This window comes from Hylobates moloch, unplaced genomic scaffold (genome assembly GCF_009828535.3).
Source record: "Hylobates moloch isolate HMO894 unplaced genomic scaffold, HMol_V3 SCAFFOLD_8, whole genome shotgun sequence".
NCBI classification, from domain to species: domain Eukaryota; kingdom Metazoa; phylum Chordata; class Mammalia; order Primates; family Hylobatidae; genus Hylobates; species Hylobates moloch.
Window position 1 is genome coordinate 74,662,220 of NW_026652283.1, and position 24,896 is coordinate 74,687,115.

At 41.6% G+C, this 24,896-nt stretch overlaps 1 protein-coding gene across 1 annotated transcript in view; it reads right to left on the bottom strand.

Annotated features, from left to right (window-relative positions):
* Window positions 1-24,896, bottom strand: part of CACNA2D3 (calcium voltage-gated channel auxiliary subunit alpha2delta 3) — a 961,034-nt gene that overhangs the window by 311,751 nt on the left and 624,387 nt on the right. The window contains 2 exon segments of the mRNA XM_058443425.1: window positions 6,655-6,788; window positions 18,020-18,098. Coding sequence (XP_058299408.1) covers window positions 6,655-6,788; window positions 18,020-18,098 — 213 coding nt within the window.

The window sequence follows — 24,896 nt, forward strand, 5'->3', positions numbered from 1 at the left end:
TACCCTATAGAAAGAAAGAAAGAAAAATTAAGTATCAATTTTCTCTAAATGCAAGGAAGATGTTTTTTTTCTCCCTAGTTTTTTATGGTTGCTTTGCCCATATTCAGCACAGTGGTAATTTTTTAGCAACTTTCTTTAGAGTCTTTCCAAAGCATTCATTTACAGATTCACAGAAACAATGACTTTCTTTCCATACTTACAATTTGTTGGTTTAAATAATATTTAATTCATTTATACAATTATGATAAAATTACCACTGGCATCAATAGGTTTGGGAATGAAGACAACTGACTTCAAGTAAGCTTGCAACTCAAGCGTGGGGAACAGACATATGCTTCATGCACCAGAATGGCCTTCCAGATCACGTGTCCAGGGTGCTGTGGGTGACAGGCACAAATGGTTGCATTGCCAAGGGTGCTTAACTGACACTGAGTCAGTTAAGCTGTGGCCAATTAACCCTTTTCCCATTTAGAAAAACAAAGAAAAAGTGCAGCTTGCTGCCAGCACTCATTTAATTTTGCATAAACACTGTTTTTAAGGTTGTAGCAAATCTGACTGATTTTCAATGTGAAAATAAAATATAAAAACTGTTCTTGGAGTTATTTCTAAAACAGAACTAAATCAAAATTGTTTGAATCGTCAGAATCGCTTATTTTGGAAAAATCGGATTCATCAAACGAATCTTCGGCCAACAACTGTTTGAGAATGATGTTAACATCATGTGTAGGAATGCAACATTCTCTAGGATTTGACATTTTTAGCGATTGAGAATTACTATATTTTGTAAACGTAAATACCACTACTAAAAACAGAATGTTTTGGGAAACAGAAGACATCATTCTCTTTATAGAATATTTATAGAAAAATAATAATAAAAGTGAGATATTTCGTGGCAAAGTTATCTCGGGTTAACAGCTGCAGCCCCAAGTGTCGGCTGCATTTTCAGGGCAAATGGGCAAAGGGTGAAGGGGGCTGCTATCGTATTTCCCTTTCCTTGTGTAATTCAGCAAGGGCTCTCCTCAGTAAGGGTGTTAGGGGTGAAAGGTTCTGCCTGGCTAGTGCAGCACAATCCCAGTGTTTTCTGGGGACACTGACCCAGGCACTTACCCCCAGACATTAGTGCCTGGCTCACAGCACATAATTACAGCCAAATGAATTCCAAAGAATTAAAGAGTATCTTTAAACAAACAATGTTTTCCAAGAAACTCATCATACTTAACTACCAAGTTCTATCATGAATATGGTAACAATCATGTAGTTACTTTGTGAGACCCAGCTCAAAGAAAGGAGAATCCAGTATTTTTAAAAACTTCCTTCGGCCCAGGAAATAAACTCACACTAGGTTTTCTAAAATTGGGAAATGACAATAAATAGTATTTATTGCATTCATACTATGCATAGACATTTAATCCTTAGAGTGAACCCTGGAAGGCAGGTTGTATTCTCATGTTAGAAATGAGGAAAACTATACTTAAAGAGGCTAAGTAACTGGCTTAAAGTCATAAAGCAAATACGGAGTAGGCATGCGATTCAAACATGGGATGCTGTTCTAATCTAAATTCAGTGCCCTTAGTGAATAAACTAAGGTAGATGATAAATATGCTTAAAAAAAATCCAGAGCTATCAATACCAACAAAACATCAGGCTACTAAAATGGAGTCAATCACCAGCCCTAATGCCAAGTGCTCCTGGAGTCTAGTCTCTTTCACTGCTGCAAGCTGGGTCACCTTAGGGTAATGCTGGCTTGAAACCATCCTGGATGTGTCAGGACAGTCATGAATTCGAAATTGCTCATCTCTCCCTTGATCTTCTGGGTGGTTCCAAAGTTGGTGAGCATCGCAGAATTTAGACTCTGCAGATGAGTTCACCATGTGAATCCTATTTTGACTCTGTATAAATGATGGGGTTTTGTTGTTGTTTGTTTGTTCGTGTCCTGGCAGAATCCAGGTCCAGATAAGGAGTTGGAAGAAACTGCTGCTTTCTGGTCAGAGGTACCTGTTGAAGCAGCAGCTGCCTTCTCTTCACCCAGCAGACCTAACAAAGAGGAAGACAGACTCCCCAGTGTCCTTCCTGGCCTGACAGGTTGCTCAACACCACGAAGAGGAGAAGGAACCCTCAGAACATTCTACCGGGAGAACTATTTATCAGGGCAATTTGCAAAGATACAGCAACAGAACTTTGGGAAGCACAGCAACAATGTTGGGCTATCATTTTAGGGATAACCTGATTCTGTGGGTTTAGTTTTATGAACCTCAAAATGTTAAGAAGTGGGATAAATGAGCTCTGTCATCTTGGCATACCAAGTTTACTTAGTAATGGGCCACTTGAAATGTTATTTTATTTTAAAATAAATAAGAATAATTATGGCACAGAATGTAAATTTTACGCAAATGTTTAAGATAAAGTAAAAGACTTCAGAGACTTTCCTCTGTAACTGCATGCCCAGGTCTGCCCCAGACCATCTATTTTGGCTCTGTGGTCACAAAAGTTCTTTAGCGCAAAAGTTTGAGTAACAATGGGTTCTCCCTCTAACTTCCTATATCTGTATGTAATTAGCAAATCTAATACAACCACCGATTTAAGTGATGAACATTACCTAAACCAAGGCATCGTATTAATGCAAAGCTGTATCTGCTTCATGAACTTATATCTGCCGTGAACATCAGGTTACGCGTCCCTGGTCAAAACAATATATAAGTGTGATGTGTCTTTCTCTGCAGGCACACATGTCCATCTGCTTCTCACTGGTGGTGCTACTTTTGAGGACCCGCTCAAGATGTTGCTGAGATTCATCCAATATACAGTATACTAAGACAGTGTACATAGTATCCCACTGTTCAGGTGCTACTTTCCCCCCCTCATGACTAATGAAAAGTCTAGGGAAGCATTTTGAAATCATAAAAATACCCTGCTCATCACTGAACTTTCCCCCTAGACTTAGCATCCATTGACAGACCTTCGCCCTAACTGGTCTTTACGAAAATCGTTGTAAAATAGTGATTTTCCAACTCCATCACTCCCTCCTCATTTACCAGTCAGCACTCCATTATACACTTCACTCTTCTCACCCACTGACTTACCTATCTGGTTCATCTGTTTGGGATTTGTTTAGTTATTTATTATCAGTAAGGACACGTGGATTTCTGTTTTATTCAACAAGTTACAAGCCATTATTGTCATTCCTTATTTTGAGGCTCAAATTGTCCCAGATTTGACCAATGAGAGCCTCTTCATGCTGATCCTGTGTCCTTCTGACATGATCACATTATTGTTTTGGGCACTTCCTTAGTTTCTGGCACAAAACATTCCAAGCTTATTATTATTATTGTCATCATCATTATTATTATTTGGTACCTTCTCTGCTGCAGCCCTGGAATAAGCAATTACTCTAAGGGTCTCTGGCTCCTCTTAGTGGGGAGTGATTTTTAGAAGCCAGAATCTGGGTACTGGATGGGCTCACTGCTACTTGGGTGCCACTGCTTGTAGGTCCTTTCGAAAGACAGAGTTGGGATTTTTCAATCAAGTCTAATCCCGTAGGCAGATCCCCTGTCTTCAGCATTTACACGTTTGCCCAATACCACCATACTCACAAAATGGATTCAGAATTGCTGTAACCATATTACCACAAATGACACCAAATGGAGTTTAGAATTTATTTGCAGTTCTCTTTCCCTCCCTAGATTGAAGGGTAGAGAGTGAAAGTATTGTGTTCAAAATGTAATATTGTGTGTACTACTATATTCTAAAGTTTTTTTCCTCCCTTTCTGAGAAATTGTTATTCACTTGAAATATTATTGGATTCATTTTGTTCTGTTTGCATTCACTTTTAATTTTTCCCCAATCTTGTTTAATTTTTGAATACACAGAACATTAATATGCTTTCAAAAGTCAAAACTGTGCAAAAAGTTATACTCAGAGTTGTGTCACTTTCTCCTCAAGCCCTGCACCAGCTCCCATATCCTAACAAGATGTGGGAGGTGGTGCACAGAAGATGGCTTGGGGAGGGAATGATAGTTCTGTTGGTTTCTGGTTTATTCTGTTTCTTGTTTTTGCTTTTTTTTTTTTTTTTTTTGTAAAATAAGTAATTACGTATCTATCTTCTTTTTTCCTTATTTCCTATATAAAAGGTAGTATGCTATATATAATTCTTGCAAAAAGTAGTATGCTATATGTGATTTTGCTCATTTTACTTAGAAGTATATTCTGTAAATCACTCTCTATCAACTAACACAGGTCATTCTCATTCTTGTTTTTAATATTGACTCCATTAGGTGTAGGTACCATAGTCTATTCAATCTCTTATGTTTGGACATTTAGGTAACTTCCAATATTTTGAAATTACATGCTGTTCTGCAATGAACAAACTTGTACATATATATTTTTGTGCTGTTAGAGGTTCATCTTCAGGGTTGAATTCTTAGAAGTAAGATTGCTGGGTCAAAGGGTAAATGCAAATTAACTTCCATAGAGATTGCCCCATTTTGCATTCCCACAATCAATGAATAAGAGTGTCCCTTTTCCCATAGCCTCACCAACAGAGTGCATGGTTAAGCTTTTAGTTTTTGCCACTCTGATGGGTGAGAAATGGTATCTCATTATAGTTTAATTTGCATTTTTCTTATTATGAAGTTGTACATCTTATGTTTAAAAGCCATTTTTTATTCTTTTTTTGTGAATTGTCAATTTTTTTGCTCATTTTGTTCCTATAGCAATTTTGGTGGTTTCTCCCCAATTTTAAAAAGTTCTTTATATATTGGAGATTATTAATTCTTCACGTGTGCTATGTGTCACAAGTATTTTCTCCTATTTTATCATTTGTCTTTTGGCTTTGCTTATGATGTGTTTTTGGCTTACAAAAGTTTTTTTTGTTGTTGTTCTTATTTTAAGTAGTCAAACTTATTTATCTTTCTCTTTATTGCCTGTAGATTTTGCAGTCATTGTTAGAAAGTCTTCCCAGAATCCGGGTCACAGAGGAATTTACCCAGGTTTTCTTCTACTGCTTGTAATGGTTTCATTTTTTACAATTTAGATGTCTGATCCACTTGGATTTCTTCCTTGGGTATGATGTGAAGACTGAACTAATTCTGTTTTTCTCTAAATGGCTATCTGATTTTCCCAAAAGCATCTATTATAAAGCCCATCTTAGCCCCACTGATCTGAGACATCACCTCTATTATATACTAAATCCCCATATGTAGTTGATTTTTTGGACCTTCTACTTTACTGATCTGTCTATCCAAGTGCTACTACCATAATGTTTTAATTGTAGAAACTGTGTCTTATATTTTTTTAAATTGATGAAACAAATAAAATGACTGAACAAACTGGCTATTTGGGGTTTGTACACAAAACCACTGAGTGATTTGGTTACTTTAATACTAGCTAGCCACATTCCTCCTCCTCCTCACTCCTATTTTTCCTGCCTTACCCAACAACATATAAGAAGAGATGAAGTTATCACCATAGCTGCTATTGTTAATACGGTGCCAATATAAATGGGGCAGCTTATTTTGTTTCCATGATTTAAAACCAAACTGGGGACAGACTCAAGCTGATAAAAGCTCATGGTCTCCCCAGCATCGGAGAAGCCTTTTCAGCTCAACATTCATCTTTATTCAAGATGACTTTTCCTGGGGAAGGAGTCTTCCTTTTTGACAAGGAGATACATTCATATTTCCAGGGCCGCATTACATACTTTAAGGCTGAGACAGGGCAGGCTGCTGTGGCCTGGCCTGTGTCATGGTGTCCCCTGAAATGAGTTCCCACATGCTTTTCCTGCCCTGAGTTTGCCTGCAGCTGCCAGAAGTGCAGCAGGAATGAGAGAGCCCAGGGAGAGAAAAGCTGACCCATGACAGCCATCGAGATCACTCCAGAGGACAGCTGTGTCTGGGTTACAGTGATTAATGTGATGTTAATCCCAACAAAAATGACTGGAGAGAGGCCCTGTGAGAACATTTACAATCAATAAATGAAAACGCCACTCCCATCAGACTCATTATCACTATGAAAAATCACCCTGAGATTACATAAGAAACCCAGCCATTGAGCCATTACTTGATGATTGGCAAAGCTCCTCCTTTTCAGCTAATTCGGCATCAGAATCTGCTGCTTAGAATTCGGCTTTAGAATGGGCCCATGGTCAGAGTTCAAACAACAATCCATTGCCTACTGAACCACCATTCAAGCATATTCTCACTTATGCATGGGAAGAAAATGCAACTGCAGCCTCCATGGTGGCCCCAATTCATTATTAGAGCTGAGCTTTGGTTACATTCCCAATTGAGACATAAAGATTCATTGCCAGGACTGGGGCTCACATATGGTGAGGACAGAACCTAAGAATGCTTATAATCATTGCTACACTGACAGAATCTGAACACATGTGAAAAAGTGGGATAGAAGTTAACTAGAAAAGACACAAGTAAAACGTGATTTCTTTTGTGCAGACCAGATACCTTTCTGAAGTACGTGTCATACTTTCTAGTACATTATGATTTTTCACCAACTTTGCTTGTCAAGGTGACCAACACTATACATACAATCAAAAAAAGTGTCACTGAACCCAAAAAATAAGAGTGATACAGTTGCTATTTTCTGAAATTAACAAAATTTGGGGATGGGGGTAAAGCTTAGCCTCTTTCCCCGTGGACTCACGGTGCTGTCAATGTAAGCTTCGGTCCACACCACATCATGCTCCTGGTCGATGACTTTGGGCCGGCTGAGCACGTGAAGGTATTCCATGACATTCTCCTGCACATCAGCCAAGGTGGAGATCTGGGTAAAAAATCCTGCCAAAACCCAAGGGAGGGCCAAGTTTAGTAACAGACAGGAAGACCTGCGACTGGGAATATGCATATGCCATGCCTTCTTGCCTTCCAGCTAGTTTCCTTCTTTTTTCTTTTCAACGTTAGCTCCTCTCCCCCATCACCCACTTTATGAGTAATAAGTTCATGTTAGAAAATACAGTCAAGCAAATGTAATAAAATTAAAATCAACCATAAACTCATCTCCCAGAGGAAGTTCCTGTTAATTCTTTGGAGAATATCCTCCCAGACTTTATATGCACACCCCCCCATATATATATATATATATATATATACACACACACACACACACACACACACAGTATATGTTCATACACACATACTGTGTGTGTGTGTGTGCGCGCGCTTATTCCCTGGTAGAAATGACAGTCCTTTCTACATATTTTGTAACCTTATTTTTTCACTTTTGTGAGTCTATTTCCAAGGGAAAAACTAGGAACCACAAAAATTAAAGGCTAGTTCATTTTTATAAACATAACAATAGTTACGATTAATTTTTGAGTGCTAAGTGCCATAAAATTTGCTAAACACTTGATTAACGTTGTCCCTTTTCTTTGTGACAACATGTTTAAGTGCAGATGACTGTGCCCCTTTTAAAGATAAGATGACTTATGCAGATGGGGGATATGTTTTTTGCCTATGTTCTCTCAGGCATCAAGCAGCAAATACGGATGATGAGTCCAGGTTTGTAAGTCTCTTAATTTGTCCCTTTTACTCCTACTGAATTTTGCCCTTTGTATGTTTGAGGCTAAAATTTCAGCTCATATCATGATGTGGTCCCCAGCGCTGCCTTTTAAATATGTTGGGTAGACATGATTTCTTTCTTTTTTTTTTTGAGATGGAGTCTTACTCTGTCGCCCAGCCTGGAGTGCAATGGCGCAATCTCTGCTCACTGCAAGCTCCGCCTCCCGGGTTCACGCCATTCTCCTGCCTCAGCCTCCTGAGTAGCTGGGACTATAGGCGCCCGCCACCACGCCTGGCTGTTTTGTATTTTTAGTAGAGACAGGGTTTCACCGTGTTAGCTAGGACAGTCTTGATCTCCTGACCTCGTGATCCGCCTGCCTTGGCCTCCCAAAGTGCTGGGATTACAAGCATGAGCCACCACGCCCGGCCAGGTAGACATGATTTCTAAGCAACAGAAACATTCTCAACATGCTGTTGTCTTGTGATTGGGGACACCATTTTGATCTTGAGTTCCGGGGCGCTGCTATGTTCCTGCACTGCTGAAGAGCTTGGGGTCACATCAGCTTTGCTATAGGTTAGGAGATGTTAAAAGGGAAAGAGTGAACTGAACACAGGCCTGGATCCCTTGGAGGGAGCCCTTCATTCACACATTTATTGAAGGTTTTCTTTGTGTTTAGCACTGAAGAAGCTGCGATTAACAAGGTGAGCAAGACCCCTGCCCCCCTGGGGCCTGGCAGTTCTGAGTAAACAGACAATTACAAAATGGCACATTCAACATTAAGCTAAAACATATAACAGGCACAGCCAATCAAATGTGGTTACCTTGAGCAAGGGTCAGTGTAGCTGGAACCTGAAGGATGAGGACCAGTTAGCCAGAGGAACTGGGATTAAAGATGGTGTCCATCAAAACAAGAAATATAAATAAGGGCCCAGGATCAGAGAGAAGCAGGCCCCTTCTAGGAACTAAAAATAGCTCAGAATGGCTGGAGTTAAGGAGTTGGTAGAGACAGGGTAGAGATAAGATGACAGAAATGGGCAGGAGGACTGTCACACAGAACTTGGGAAAGAGGTTAGACTTTATCCTACAGGCATGTAGTCAGGGAAAGACTTCAAGCAGGGGATTGACACAGATTCTTGTTTCCTCCTCGTGTCTCTAAATAAGGATCCTAGGCTCATACCAGCTCCTACTCGCCAAACAAATTGAAGAGAGTATGTGTGCCTCTGAGGCCAGCTCCATCACAGCACTAGTTCCAGAGTTTATAGAATCTCTTAGTGACTAACATAGGGCTCAGGGTAAGGAAATACCAGCTCTGCTGTTGTCCAGAAAGGGTCGGGACCCACCCAGAGGATTTCTAAACAAAGGCCAGCTGGTTTGAATTTGGTGTGCCAAACCCAAACCAGGTTGGGACCATGTGGCTTCTGGGTTCCTGATGACAGCTCTGCATAGTGCTAATTAGCATGCACTGTCACTCCTGCCTGCCCCACCCTCCTGGCCTGGGCCACAGCCTTTCCCATCCCAGGAGAAACAGGGTCCCAAAGGAATAGGCTGGGAGTTTCTGTCCTAGTTTGAGACCTGGGAGCAGGGCCTATGTTCACCTCTCTCAGCCATCAGGCACCATAGTTAGGGAGACCCATTTGGGATGCCACTCTAGCAATGCTCCTAGGTGGTTCCTCTTAGAGGCATGGTTGGAAAGGATAGGTTTTAAAAAGGATTGCCAGAGGACAGGGAACACGCCACATCCATAGTTATCATTTTTCCAAGCATGGAGGCTGCAATCAGCGCTTGATAAGAAAGAAAATATTTCATCTCTTCTTTAGTAGGCAAATCTCGAGCTCTATGTAAGGGGTCTTGACACAGAGGACAAGCTAAGAGGGGTGCTACCATGTTAAAGTAGGGAGACACAACTCAATAGCTCCAGACCTTTAGGATACAGGGACGAGTGCTTTGCAGTGTCAAACAATTCTGTTTAGGCGCCTGTGCTCCTGGGCCCAGACAGCATCTTGTAGGAGTTCTTCTCGGTTGCCTGTATTCATATCTAATCCTCAAAGCCAGCAGTAAAGCTCTCTGATTTGGATTTTCCAAAACAGTGCCAAGGGAAGAAAGATGAATTTAAGGAGCAGGGTGGGAGGGATAGGTTATTAGGATAGAGAGGGAGTTGGGGGAAAACAATCATACATTTGGAAAAGGACAGAGCTGAGAAATCATCCCCACTTGGCCTGGCTTATCACAGCCAAGGTTCTGAAAGATTACAGAAAGCTGACTTCTCTCCAGAGTGACAGACCCACGGCCAACTGTATACCTGACACCTCCACAGGGATAACTAGCAGGATTCTCAGGCTGAACGCATCCAAAGCCAACTCCCAACTTCCCTTCCCAAATCCATTCCTCTCCCAGTTGGTCATTCCCATCTCAGAAAATGGCACCACTGCCCAGACAGGCCAAAACATAATTATCCTCCATATCCATCCTTTCCTCACCCCACCCCATATGTAATGCACCAGCATGTTCTTCTGGTCCTATCTCTAAAATAGATTTAAACTCACTTCCCAATCTCCACTGCTTCACTACACCAAGATGCCATCATCTCTCACCCAGAGTCCACAAGAGTCTCCCCACAAATCCCTCTCCTCCTTGTCTAGGCTCCTCACAGCCATCAGAGATTGTCTAAAAGGTCGCAGCAAATCATCATCTTCCTGGTTGAAATCCTACAATAGCTTCTATTTAGAGTTAAAATAAAATCCAGATGTCTTACCCTGACCTCCAAGACCCTCCCTGAATTGGCTCCACCTACCTGGGTGACCTCATCCCTGCTATCTCCCTCTTGCTCACTGTTCAGGCTCGCTGGCCTTCTTTCCCCGCCTCTCACATGCCAACCACGTTCCCCTCCTCAGGGCCTGTGCACCTGCTGCCCTCTGCCTGGGACACCCTTTATCCCATTTTCCATGTTTGGTTCCTTTTTGTCACTCAGGGCTCAGCTCAGAGAGGCCCTCCCAGACATTCCTGTCTGAAGTCACTTCCTCTCCCTTCACCCTGCATCAGTTCCTTCAGAGGACTCATCCATCATTGGATTCTCACTCGCTTATTGTGTTCTCTCTAACTGGAGTATTAGCTCCATGAAATGATTGAAAAATCCCCACCTTGTTGGGGGCAATATTCCCAGAACAGGGAGGGCAGCTATGCAGGAGCCATTATTAAGGCGGGAACATTCACTGAGGTCTTACTGAGATCCACCTTGCCTTTCTGCATGTGGGCCTCACAATGGTCCAAAGCATGTGCTCACCGTGTAGGGGAAGAAACACAAACTCAGAGTCAGTAATTTGTCCTGGATGAATTCGAATCCAGGTTCATTTGATTCCAAAGCCTTTGCTCTGAACCACTGAAGACACTGCCTCTTTCGCTGCTGGGAAGGGATAGGAGAGCAGCTCAGAGCTCCTCCTCCAGGAGGGTAACTCTAATGGGCTATTTGCCTATTGTAGCTGGGGAACTTTGAGGATGGGGATGGGGCAATATATGACTGTCCTCTGAGCAATGAGCAATAACAAAGTTCTACTCAAACCCCAGTCTATACTTCCAACTTATATTTCACTATGTAGACCAGGGATGCAGATATACAAAAAGGTAAGAAAAGATAACATTTTAAAAATAATATTGACCATAACAATGTATGCTGCAAAGCTTATGCACATTTGATTCCAAATCATTAAAATTTAAAATCTTTGAGTCTTTTTTTTTTTTTTTTGGTTTTTAAATGTCTTAGTATAAGTTTTAGTTAACAAATGATGGATAATAGGAAATCGCTAAAGGCTGGAATCTGGCTGTAACCATAGACACTTCCCTTGTTTTCCCTCTGTATTCTCTCAGGTGGCCACTTTCCCTCCCCTTTCCCTCTGTTTTTTTCCTGTTAAGTTCTAGGTCTTGAATGTTTATTCTCTTTTTTAATGTGCTTTTTTGGACTTCATATATCATGTAAGAAAACAGAATCAGCAATCATTCGGTAATTACCAAGGAGCAATTAATGCTGAAATTAGCCACCTATTACAAATGGTCTGCTCATTTTTCTCTACAACATCAATTTATTTACCTTATTCCCTTGCAGAGCTCCTTCTGTGAACTCTGGGTTACAAATACTGCATGTGATAAACCATATGCAGCGCAGTGTTTTGTGTTTCTGAGATATTACCACCCTTACTTGGGGATTTTTACAGTCTTTTGCCTCAAAGCTGCCTGAGCATGAGACACTCCTGTGGTGAATCATTAAATACTCCACTTTGCGACGACCAGATCCGAGGGTACCAGGAGTCTGTCCTCAGTGGACAGATCCTATCTGTCTACCTCATATAGTGAGGTCCTCCTTCCATCTTTGGAGTGATGGGTATAGCTTCCTTTGAGTCTCTGAGTCTTTCCAAAGACTCTTCCCACCTTAAGCAAGGCAGGCGGAAAACCTGAGAGCCAGTACCAAAATTTCAGTCTCCAGAGGGTGCCGAGGTAAGAATGAGATTTAGGAGGGCAGTGAAGGTGATGCTGTGGCTTCCCTGGTTTGCATTCCCTGTGAGCAACGGTGTTCTTGGAAGACGCTCCCAATACTGTGTTCTGTGTCATCTTCCTCCTCCTCCCTGTCAAGATCACACACTACTGAAAAAAACTTATTTCTATAGAAAAAGGTACAATTTATAAACAGCTTCCTACCTCCCTGTCTTCTTTGACTTCACAAAAAACAAGCGAGAGGCCTGTTGAGTGCTGAGAGCAGAAGAACCCATATTCATGGTGTTGGAGAGAATGGACATCGAGGGCAGGGAGCCCAATGGCCTTGGTGGGAGAACGGCACTCCTGAGCAGAGCTCTCAAAATCAGCTTGAGCCTCAGATCAAGGGACACATCTTTTCCTTTGTGACTACGACTACATTTTAATTTCTAACTCCATGTTAAAAATACAAGAAAAAGAAGAAAACAATCTAAGGGTACACACTGGGGAAATAGGAATGCTGTCTCTTTCCTATAGCTCTGTGGCTGCACCCATCACACCTTGCTGTGGTTTCTCCTGGTCTCATCTTATCTACAGCCTTAATGTCCCCAACTCTGAAACATCAGGACCTGAACCATACCACTGTGCAAGCTGAAGCAGTGCCATTTCCAGAACATACAGGCTGGGCATAAATTCCAGCTCTGGCCTTTGTTAATTATGGCACATTGAAATCCTTTCTCGCTCTCTAGTTTTCTTTTCCTAGATTACCTCAAATGAAGAGAGATATGTAAGAGTTCTGTATGAATCACAGCTTTCTCCTCTCCAAAGAGAAGCAGCCGCACATCTGGTGAAGAGTTCAGGCTGGGGCTTTGGATCACCTGGGCCTGAATCCTAGCTCTACTGCCTGCTGGCTGGTAATTTGGAACAAGGTGCTAGTCTTGCTCAGCCTCAGTTTCCTTCTCTGTAAACAAAAATAATGATAACAGTACTTCAAAGAGCCTTTAGGAGGATCAAAAGAGGTAACGCACAGATGTACTCTGTTCTATGCCTGGCATTTAGTGAGCAGCTTGTCATCCTTAGTTGCTGTTTTACAATAACAGCAAGCATCACCATCTTCATTGCCACTCAAAATCTCTGATTCTAAGCAGTGCAATGAACTACAAAAAGGTATTTAAATAGCTGCTGTTTGTGCCTTCCTTCAACTGTCTTGAAATAGCAAAATGTTTTAATTGCCACTTTTCTCCTGCTGCCGCCTATGACCATTCCGGCCTCATAAATGTGAAGTATCTTTTGGGGGACACTACATGTGGAAAGATATAATGAGGTTAAGAATCTTTTTATTGAAAAAAGATTAGGAGCTGGACCTTCCAGGAAGTCTCAGGCCACCAGTTCTCTTTCAAATAAGGACAGAATGACCTTTAGCCCACGGAAAAGGGGCAAGCTAAGCAGACGACAACACATGTGGCATTTCCACTGGACCTGACGATGACTGATCGGTTGAGAACCCAAACATGGAGGCCCTTCTTTATTTGCACAGCTGGAAAACACTCCATTAACTGTGATTTTTGAAGGAGAATCAGCCAGTGCTTATTTAAAATCTTGGCATACTGAATATTAGAGAAGGTCACCATGGCTTTGTGAAATGTCTGGGCTAGTCGGTAGTCGGCCCTCTTTTCTGTTTTCCAGTTCACTTATTTTTGAAATAGTGTGAACGCAGTACTTTAAATTCCACCAGCCATTCTACAGTGGCAATGATTGTTTTAATGTATTTAAAATGGCTTGCTGCTTTGTCTCATTACGGTTGGTTCCCTCAAGACAGGACCTACTTATGCATAAAATGAAATAAACTCACAAGCTCCAGGCCTCCCTGGATTTTGCTGGTAGAGTGGAGGAGACAGAGAACTATTGCAAGGGGTACGAATGTCCCCAGACATTCATTTCCAGAGGAAAGTGTCTGAGATCTGCTGGCTAAGAACTGTCTCCATGGCTACCAGACTCCCAAGGAAGAAGCCCTGCACTGATAGCAGGTCCTTGACCACTAACTCAGGGACAATGGGAGAGCCCTCATGATTCTTGCTCCCTCCCAGGGTCATTCTGTGGTCAGGCCCAGTGGGGTAGTTCTGCCTCCTTGGACTCTCTTTGGGTCTGCTCTGGTCCCTGAATGCTAATGCTTCATTTCACTGCAGAACTTGGCTGAGTCAGGGTGAAAATATGTAAGGGGGCCCTCTGGACCTCATGACACTTGAGATGAAAAATGTTATGCTGCCTCCATACTATAACAATCTGAGACTATAAACAATGATTTAATTAATGACCATAGAAGAATACTTGCTCACCGATGTTACGTGGTCCAAAACCCCTTAACTGACGCAACGTGAAGCCGATGTTTATATGGGCACAGATGACTGGAATATCACATTTTGATGGCATTGCTACTTTGAAGAGTGGCAAACAGTGACATTCCCAAGGCTCTTTACATAGAAGCAGAATGAGGAAGATGAAACTATCGAGAGGGGCTGACTCTGGTAGGAAGGGAAATAACTGGATGTGGACAGGAAGGGAAGGAGAATTATTATGGAATCCACAGCCTGTCCAGCCAAGCAGCTACTATTACCCTCCTTGGATTTTCTGCACTGCTGTACTCAGAACTTATAAATCCTAAAGGCTATATTCTATAGCCAGGCCCTAAAATACTCTGAGTTGACTAAACTGTCTTCAAAAGGATGCCTCAAAGATTCTTATAAACAATGACTAAAACTAAATTATGGTGTAATATTAGTTGATTAAGACAAGACTTCAATTTGAGTAATTTTCATCAGCTGGACACAGACAGTGGTAAAAACAATAACCCATGACTAAATGCATACTAGCTGATGGAAGAATTGCAATCTGACGTGGCAAGAAATAACAGCAAATTTTTTTTTTTTAAATTAAAAAATGGAAAGGAGCTCTTTTTTTCAAGACCACAGAATAAAGGAAAAAATGGGAAAAGTATAGCTAACTCAAGGTTTTTAAATGTCAACAAAGCTCCAAAACTAATTTCAAGAAAGGCCTCTTCACTCAGAGGAAATCTGGGATCTACTCGGCCTCCCTCTCCTCTGCCTATGTTCTTCCTATAGTTCTCCCTGAAATGAGGCCAAATGTGTAACTCTGAGACAAGCAGAATTATTGATACCTTTTAGTGAAGCAAGCCAGACAAAGAACGAAACACAATTGCAGAAGGTGTTATTTTAGAGCTTCAAGGATATGTTAAAAACTTCCATGCAGCCCTTCCTTTTGTAGATAAGGAAATTGAGCCTTGCTTAAAAGACTGTTCAAATAGAAGCAGATAATTAAAGAAAATGCCAAGCAAAGGGAAAGATGGGTGCAGGTTTAAGAGACTGGCTGTTCACCTATTCTTGGAGAACTTTCCCACACTCCCATCCACAGTGCTGAGCCCCCCAGAGCATTTATTTCTCCATGGGCTTCCTCTGCCCACACCCAATTCAGCAGGGAGAAAGAACTGGTCCAAGCCGGGTACCATAATCTCTTCAATGGGGTGAGGAGGAGGACGGGAAATCAGAATTTAGACTTGCTAGTCAGCCTTAAATGGAAAATATATAAATACTCCTTTCTGATATTGTGCCTTGCCCACAGTATTGTTGCATGGATGGATGGGCATGCATGGTATGGGGTGGCCATTCCTGGCTGTATGCATGCCATAGTAGGGAAGGTCTATCTACAGAGAAGAAGAATGCCATGGACATGTCAGAAGAAATTGAGAAGGAATAGAAAAACAAAAACACGTCTTCCTTCTCTCTTGTGAGACCCAAGCTTCCCTTCCCAACAGGGTTCTCAGTCACTCCGCTCTCTCTCCAAAATGCCCCTTTTTTTAATTTCAGGGAACAACTTTGGTGGCTTGCACCTGAAACAACTTTGTCTTAGGCCATCAAAACTGGAGCTAAGGCCCACAAACCCTTCACTGAGTCCTCTTTTCTCCACTAAAGTCCAAACACTGGAACTTTGATGAAGGATGGCTTAGGAGACCCATTTAAAGCAGGCCACTGAAATCCACCAATACCAATCTACTATGCAACGGGACCTACCTTCCTTTATTAGTATTTAGAGTATTTTTTTCAAACATCAAAGGAGCACCTACTCTGGTACGACGCTGGGCTGTGTCAGAGCACCCAAGATGAAATCAGAGTCAAACGCTGCTCTCACGGAGCTTGCAGCCTCAGAAGGGAGGCAAACAGGACCCAGAGATCAACATAACACAAGAGAATAACTCAGGGCACTTACATACCAGAGCCAAGCTACCAACTTTATTTATATGGCATCATGTCATGCCCACAACATGTGTGAGGGGAAGGTATTGTCACTACCTCTGCTCTGTAGATGATGTGACTCAGATCTACCCAGACGGGTTTGGTATCTTACACATAGTTGGTGGATAGTGATTGCTCGACTTGGATACAAGGAGTCTGGACTCTCCTACCTATTAACTTGCTATGCTTTGCCTTCTTGGCCGTATGTAAAATGAAAAGAAGGCCTTCACGGACTGGGCAGCCCTATTACTTCCTTCCCAGTGCTGTCCCCAAACTATTTGTTTCTGACATGCAACAGGGGATTGGTAATCAATTAACCTTATGAATATAAAAAAGCTAATGATTACTGAGCACTTATTATGTCCTAGTATTGAACGAGGCACTTAGTATGCACCATTTCATTAATAAGAATTAAAGGAAGAACTGGATGCACACTTTCAGTTAGACAGAAGGAATGGGTTCAAGAGATATATAGTATAACATAGTGACTATAGTTAATAACAATGTGTTATATACTTGAAAATTGCTAGAAGAATAGATTTTAGGTATTCTCATCACAAATAAATAATAAAGATGTAAGGCAATACATGTTAATTAGCTTGATGTAGTCATTACACAATGTACACATACTTCAAAACATGTTGTACACCATAAATATACATAATTTTATTTGATAGTTAAAAAAATTAAAGGAAGAATTATTATTACCGTTACCGTTTTGAGTATTAGAACATTGAGGCAAGTTAAAGTTGACCAACTTAATTAGTAATGTACATAAAGTTATGCTATGAGAACATATCAAACTAAAAATCTCAGTGGCTTAACATAAAAGTTTATTTGTCATGAACACTATTTATAATCCAGTGTGGGTTGGCAGAGGCAAGGGGCAGTGAAAGTCATCTGCTCCATGTGTTCACTCAGGGACCCAGGCTGATGAAGGCTGCTGCATCTCATGACTGTTCTGTCTGGACCATGTACCTTCAGAGTTCACAAGAGCAGAAGAGAGTACCAACACCACCACACTAGCTCTCAAATGCTTTAGCCCAGAAATGACTCAGGTTGATTTCACTCATGCCCTATTGGCCAGAACCAGTCTTGAAGCCCCACCTATAGGCAAGAAAGCTAGGAATGATGAGAGAGCACATGGATATTTGATACACAGTAAATGTCTGCCATAGTAATTCTCCCAAGGCTACTCAGCTACTAAGCAGAAAAATGGAAAGGCTTAACCACTCCACTTGACTATGTCCTCAAAATTTGGCACTGGGCATAGTGGCTCATGCCTGTAATGAGGCCACTTTGGGAGGCCAAGGCAGGCAGATCACTTGAGCTCAGGAGTTCTAGACCAGCCTGGCCAACAAGGCAAAACCCCGTCTCTACTAAAAATTCAAAAATTAGCTGGGCATTGTGGTGCACACCTGTAATCTCAGCTACTCAGGAGGCTGAGGCACAAGAACTGCTTGAACTCGGGAGGCGTGGTCTGCAGTGAGCTGAGATTGCGTTACTGCACTCCAGCCTGGGCAACAGAGCAAGATTCTGTCCACAGGAAAAAAAAAAAAAGAGAGAGAGAGAGAAAAAAAAACATAATTTGGAAGAAACCATTACAAGTCTATCAGTAATCACTTAGATAGACCCAGACCTTATCTTAGAATTATTAGAACTCTCTACTTTCTCATGAATACTCCTAATTCTGCACAAGTAGGTGGAAGTTATTCAGAGCCGAGCACATTGGGAAGACCCACCTTTGTTGGCACAGGCCATCCACTTTAGATTGTCTGCAAACGCAGCCTCTCGTCCAATGAGGTATGTGAAGATGCGAACCTGAAGGGAAGACAAACGCATGGCTGATCACTTTTCGCCATCCTGCACAGATCACATGCATGGCTCACACACATGTGGCTTACCTCTTTAATGCTCTATGCTTCCCATCTGCAGGAACATATTTAAGACATCTGAAGTATAGTCAGCTAGAAATGTATTCAAAATTGGGGCCTTTGATCTTTTAAACCATATGGCACTGGTGGTGGTTGGTTTTCGGTGTGCAAGTCACGACAGAAGAGAATAACTGGGAATGGGAGACTGGCAGCCTCGCGGGCCTGGGCTTGCTCCACACATATGGACAAGGATCATCTAAGTCTGGACCAAATCCCCAAACATTTTCCCCATTCACACAGGAAATGCAGAGTGTGCTCTTCTTGGGAATAAAAATGCCCCTGAAAGGCCCTCGACATTTCCCTCCAATGGTGAGGACAGGCTGCAGACACTCTCTTACCATCTGTGGTGTCTGGCATGATATTAGAAGATAATTAACTGGGATGAGAGACACAGCCTGTGGCCAGGAGATCTATGGGGACTCTTTCTAGTCTTCCTAAGCTTTTGGTTCCTGAAGAGCAAAAAACATATGTAAAAACCTGGCTTTCTTATTTTCTATTGGTTTCTCAACCCTCTCTTATGAGGTCAGAACTCTTTGAAACAAAGCATGACCTACCTACCAGATGGTACTTAAGGTTAAATGGAAGAAAGATAAGGAATGAAAAGGTTAAAATCCTTTAATTCAATTTAAAATGGTATGTGGGTCAACGCTACACAGCCCAAAAAAAACGCTTTGGATGGGCCATGTGCAGCCTGTGGCCACCTCTTTGTGACTGAGGTCAGTGAAGACATGGCATTAGATGAATGACACTCAGCAGGTGGTATCAAAGGCTTTACCAGGTGATGTCCTTCCAGCTCCTCTAGTCTGATGGGTCAAGTGCTCCTACTGCTCCTCCCCAGCCTTTGCTACAATTGTGGTTAGCTAGTATTCTGTGTAGCTGGTCTGTGAAGTCGATCTGTTCCACTAGAGTATCCACTTGACCAGGGAAGGAAGGGATGTGTCTCCTTTACCTGGCTGGGCCCTGATGGAGCACTGCACTTGGAACACTGATACTCAATACATGAAGAGATTAAAAAATATATATAAACGCTTACAGTGGATTGTAAAAATGAATATTCTGTTTTAATTATGCATATCCTCTAATCTGGGCATCATAACTTGAAGGCTAGTTGTGAGGTAATGGTTTCTTCCCAATTTAAAGAGATATGTAAATGCACATTATTATTACGGAATGTCAGTCTGTGCTCATCTGTGCTTGGTAAGGCCATTACTTTATTTATCACAGCTCCTGCAAGGGGGCTTCCCCGGTGGATGGGCAGGCAGACAGACCTCTTTCCAGTCCTCTGGCCCTTCTCCACACCATTCCCATCAGAGTCACATTTGGGAGTGAGGATATGGTTTTTGTTTTGTTTTGTTTTGTTTTCTAAATTGGGAGATTCTGGCTTCTCTTGGGGGGAATAGCAAGCAAAGATCCAGTTGAGAACGGTGGCTCACACCTGTAATCCCAGTACTTTGGGAGGCCGAGGTGGGCAGATCACGAGGTCAGGAGATCGAGACCATCCTGGCCAACATGGTGAAAGCCCATCTCTACTAAAAATACAAAAAAATGAGCTGTGCATGGTGGCATGCATCTGTAGTCCCAGCTACTCGGGAGGCTGAGGCAGGAGAATTGCTTGAACCCGGAGGCGGAGGTTGCAGTGAGCCGAGTTTGCGCCACTGCACTCTAGCCTGGTGATAGAGTGAGGGCTCATCTCAAAAAAAAAAAAAAAAAAAAAAAGCAAAGATCCAGCCTCATATTGCCAAAAATGATTACCATTGACCCTCCTTCATACAGCTGCACCCCCTGTTCACTTTCTCTGCCTGTCCACTGTTGGCACTTAACTGAGAATCTCTGATTGAGGGGAGAAACTGAGGCCAGTTAAGTGTTTTGCTTCATTTCATCAAAGTTACATGTCAGGAGAGAGGACTTCTAAGACCTCAGGATAGCACTGGTATCTGCTTTCAACCTTTGGGGGATGCTGGTTTGGTCAATACAGAAGATCCCAACCAGCTTCAAGGCCCAGAGCCAGCACCCACAGAATCCAGGACAAACTGGAATCAAGTCTCTTGAGACCAGACCCATGCTTTCTCATAAATCTTTGTCTTTAATTTCAAATTTAAGCTCTTTAAAGGGGAAACACTAGACCGACAAAAACTTGCATCCCCACTGGCTCCTTGGCAAGCAAGAAGCATAAGAGATGCCTCTGAGGAAATGAAGCTATGAGTCTATCTTTATAAGCAAAGACCCAACACAAAACAACCCATACTTTTGAGCAAAAGTAGCTGTGACTGCCAGCCTCCTCTGCTGTCTAGATGAAGAGCCTTCATATAAACTGAGTTCTCTTGGAGACATAGTTAAAACTCCAGAACAATACTGTGAACCACCAGCAAAACTTCTACACCTCCTAATTTAAAAGATGGCAACCTATTTGGAAAACCAGTAGCATTGTGCCAAACTTCAGATCAGACATGGCTGCTTAAGAATAATTATGCTAACAATAACCACAATAATGAAAACCATCACCACGTCCCCTACCTCACCAGCACAGTCCTACCACGACCACCACCACCACTGTGGCTGCTACGATCGGCACCATCCCCTGGGTCAGGTAATGTGCTGAGGGGTTTATGGGTATTATATTTGTTTCATTGGTTTGTATGTTATTTTATTGCTTATGAAAGAAAATCAGAAAAATGTTCAATATTTCCATTGATTTGTAGTCCTTGGCTCCCGGTACACTGACCTCCTTATCTGAGCAGAAATGGCATGAAAATGACTTGTTGCATGTCTGCCTACAAAATAAACATAATCAAAGGATGCTGGGTTCACCCCCTACATCTCTCACAATAATGCCTTTCAACTGACCACAGAAGAAAAGAGATTTTACTTTAAAGTAGGAAATATTTTGGAGAGAAATTTAATAATAGCACTTTATATTTGCAGTTTTTTTTTAACACAGTAATTCCACCCTCAGGCATTTATTTTATAGCTGGGATAACAAATAAAATGCTTATGGGGACTAAGAGGTAACAAAAATGACAGAAGTGGTAGAAGAGAGTACATATTTTCTGGAAGCCCTAGAATTCATATTTAGACATTTTCAAAAATACGCAATTAAAAGTACAAGGATGTTCACCTTCATTACTTATAAAGGTCAAAAACTGTTAAATTCTAAGTCTTTCTTGATAGCTGACTGGCTAAAAGTTCATGGTACATTCGTGTAGTGGGCTATCCGGCAGCTATGTCCTCATCCATGATGCACTGGTAAAGGTAAAAAGCAAGTTGTGGGTTTTGTGTAGCACAAGATTCTATTTTTTTCTAAAAGCAGCCTCATACTTTTTATTTCATAAATTTTATACCATTTTACAAATAAACTAGCATTGCTTTAATAATTAAAGATCATTTTAAGTGAAAAGAAAGTAATGACATTGCTACTTCCTGAACAATTCTGTTACGACACAGGAAGAATAAATGTTGCAGTGAAAATCAAACACAAAAAAAGAGATGACATGTGGAAATTAAGTCCTGGCTTTGCATATTCCAGTTAGTGCTGCCTTACGCTACTGCTCATTTAACTGAGTGCAAAACCTCTGTGAACGACAGTCAAATAGCTCCTAATTTCCATCATTAACAGATTCTATACCCTAATGGATCTTATTTCCAACGACTGGAGTTTCTTCCCTAGGAAGCATCACATAACAAACTTTCAGTGGTCTGCCTTGAGCCCAGCTACTTTTCAGATGCAAGGAGTGTGAAGCAGAGCCAGATCTGGGGTGGTCCCAAAGGCCAGGTGCACGGCACAGACAACCATGGGAAGGTGCTGTGGCACAGTTCTGGCATACACCAGAGCTCCCCAGAAAGCCAGGCTTTCATGCTCATCATCTGCAGGCATGGAGCACACCACTTTCATTAATGCGGCTCAAAGGCAGGGGTAAAAAAAAATCTGCATCAGCCTCTTCGTTCATTTTGATCTCCCACTTAAGTTTGGATGGTGTTTAAATGTTCTACAAACCCAATTAAGCTTAATAAAATGTTAAGATGTAGACTTCCAAAGTTCAAAATCACTTACTTTAATCTACTTAGTATAAAATTTCCCCAATGGAACAAACAAAAAACTCATCCAGATTTTTTTCAAAAAACCGATTATGCTTTTTACTCACATAGATGCAATCCCCGTCAGAAACTGACAGGGGTACCCTTCTTAACCTTTGGTGAAGATAGATAGTCAGTTTGTAAAGATAATGAATCAAATTTTCTCCTTTCTGCAGCCATTAAAATTAGGGGAGAGAAGTGGCTACCAGGAGAGTTATATGGGGCAATTGCACAGACAGAAAATAGGCTGCTGCTGCCTGCACATCTCCCTTCAATAATGAAGAAAGTTGTGCTTCTGAGAGAGTCCAAGACGAGTAGTTTGTCATCTATCACGTGTAACTCACGAGTGCCTACCATGTGCCAGGGACCATTCTTGGTGCCAGGGCTACCGTGGGTAAACAAAACAAACTCTGCCCTCAGGGACTTCACATTTTCTTGGGAGGGAAACATAATAAATGGCAAATTCATACAGAATGTTTATTTATTTGTTGGATTAAATGCTGATAAAGAAAATAATGCAAAGTAAGGTGATGGAGAGTGATAGGGGGCTGCATTTTTAGAAAAGGAAGATGGGAGGGTCTTCCTGATAAGATGGCATTTGATCAGAGATCTAGACAAAATGGAGTGGGGGAGAAGGAACAAGCCATATGGCTAATGGGAAAGAGCATTCCAGGTGAAGGGAATGAAAGGTACAAGGTCCCTGGGACAGGGAAGCTCCAGGGATACTGAAGGGGCTCGTGTTAATGGAGTGTAGTCACCTACCAGAGGTTGCAGGAAATTAACTTGGAGATACAATGGGTTCCACATCATGTGGACACCTGCGAGCCATTTTTTCTTTTTTTTCAGGAGAGACCGAGTAGAAGTCTGACATGAGCTGATACATAATGTAAAAGGATCATTCTGGCTGCAGGATAGAGCACAGGCCATGAACAGTGCACTCAACCTGGCTGCCCATTCCATTATCCTATGATAATCGTATAATTCCGAATGCCCATGTCCCATCCATAGCCATAAAGAATAAGGGTAGAAACAGAGGTAGTAAGTAGGAGGCCACTACAATGTTCCAGGTGAGAGATGACTGTGGCTCTGGCCAGGGCAGTGAGAGTCCTCAAACTTCACAAGGCATCAGTATCACCAGGGGCCTTGAATCACATGTTGAAGGTGGAGTCTTAGCACCCACCCTCCCGAGGTTCAGAATAAAGTAGGCCCAGGGATATACATTTTAAAAAATGCCCATGGTTGGTCTGACACAGGTAGGCTAAGGCCAACACTTTAAAAAAAGCCACCAAGCAGATGAGGTCTAAATGAGACCAAACATTAAGAAATCACTGGCGCCATTTCCAGGAAAGCTATTCCTACAATTTACTAAGGATTGAGGCAAAACTTTAAGGAGTTTACAATCCAGTGGGTGGTTAAAAAAATAGAGGAGCTGGATCAAAATGACATTTTTTAAAAAGCTTGTGTCAACCGAAGAAGGCAGGATCATGAGACATCAGCCAGACTTGGCAAGCAGGATTAGCTAACTATACTTTCCTCTTTCCCCAAGAAAGGGCAGATCTGTACTCTGCTGTCTGTAGCTGCTGAGCTGGGTCTTCACAATCTTTGGAATTACATTAATTCCACTCTTGCTCCCAGATGCAGAGGAAAGGAAGGTTTGGAGACTGAGCACTTCTGAGCCTCAAAAAACAGTCTATATTTTTATAGAAAAAAAAAGGTAATCTTTTATTTTAAGAAACATTTAACTACAAATCCATTCCTTCTACCTTTAAGAGCAAGCAATTTATATGAATTATTTATGTCAGTGTCATTTGCTACCATATCTGTTCATTACCTATGGGTGCCCACATTCATGGGTTCTAAATTTTAATCTAGCTAAGTGGCAGCCTCCGTATCAGGCATGCCTTCCTGTCATCTTCCTGTCTTCTCACCTGCTTATGTCCTTTTGGACTCACTGCCCAACTCAGTTATTCCCTAAAATACTTCCAGGATTTCTCAAAATGATGAATGACTTCAGCTTTAGAAAGAGATCTCCTGATGTCTTTATGTTTTAAAGTCAATTTGCAGCTAATGAATATGTTCTTAATCTATATCTTCGCAAAAGATATTACTAACCAACTTTCATTGTTATTTGCTCATTTCTATGATTTCTGGTACAGAGAAGCATTTCTGAATAAAATCCTTAATCTTTAAGCAGAAGATAAGGGTTGGAACCTGATTACTCACATAAATGCTTCATAAATCATTGCCAATATTTATCTTCATGAAAATTCTACAAGAGTAGAGATGGGCTCAGAGAAGGCTGACTCCAAAGGAAACAGTTATATTGAGCAGGCTGCTTTAATCTAGAAGCCACCATGCTCATAATAAAAGAAGAAACATCCTTATCCAGAAGGAAGAGAAAGGCAACCATGGTAACGCTACCTTGAACAGCAATAAAATGGGATAAATTGAATTAAATTACAAAAGTAATAAAATTTCAACAAACGAATATCATAGATCATTATGAAAAATGGACTTTCACCTTGGGGACGCTCCAAGAGTCTATATAATCTCCTTTTTCCCAAGCACATGTGCCTGATACCTCATGTGTGGTATTGAAAAAAAAATTCCAATT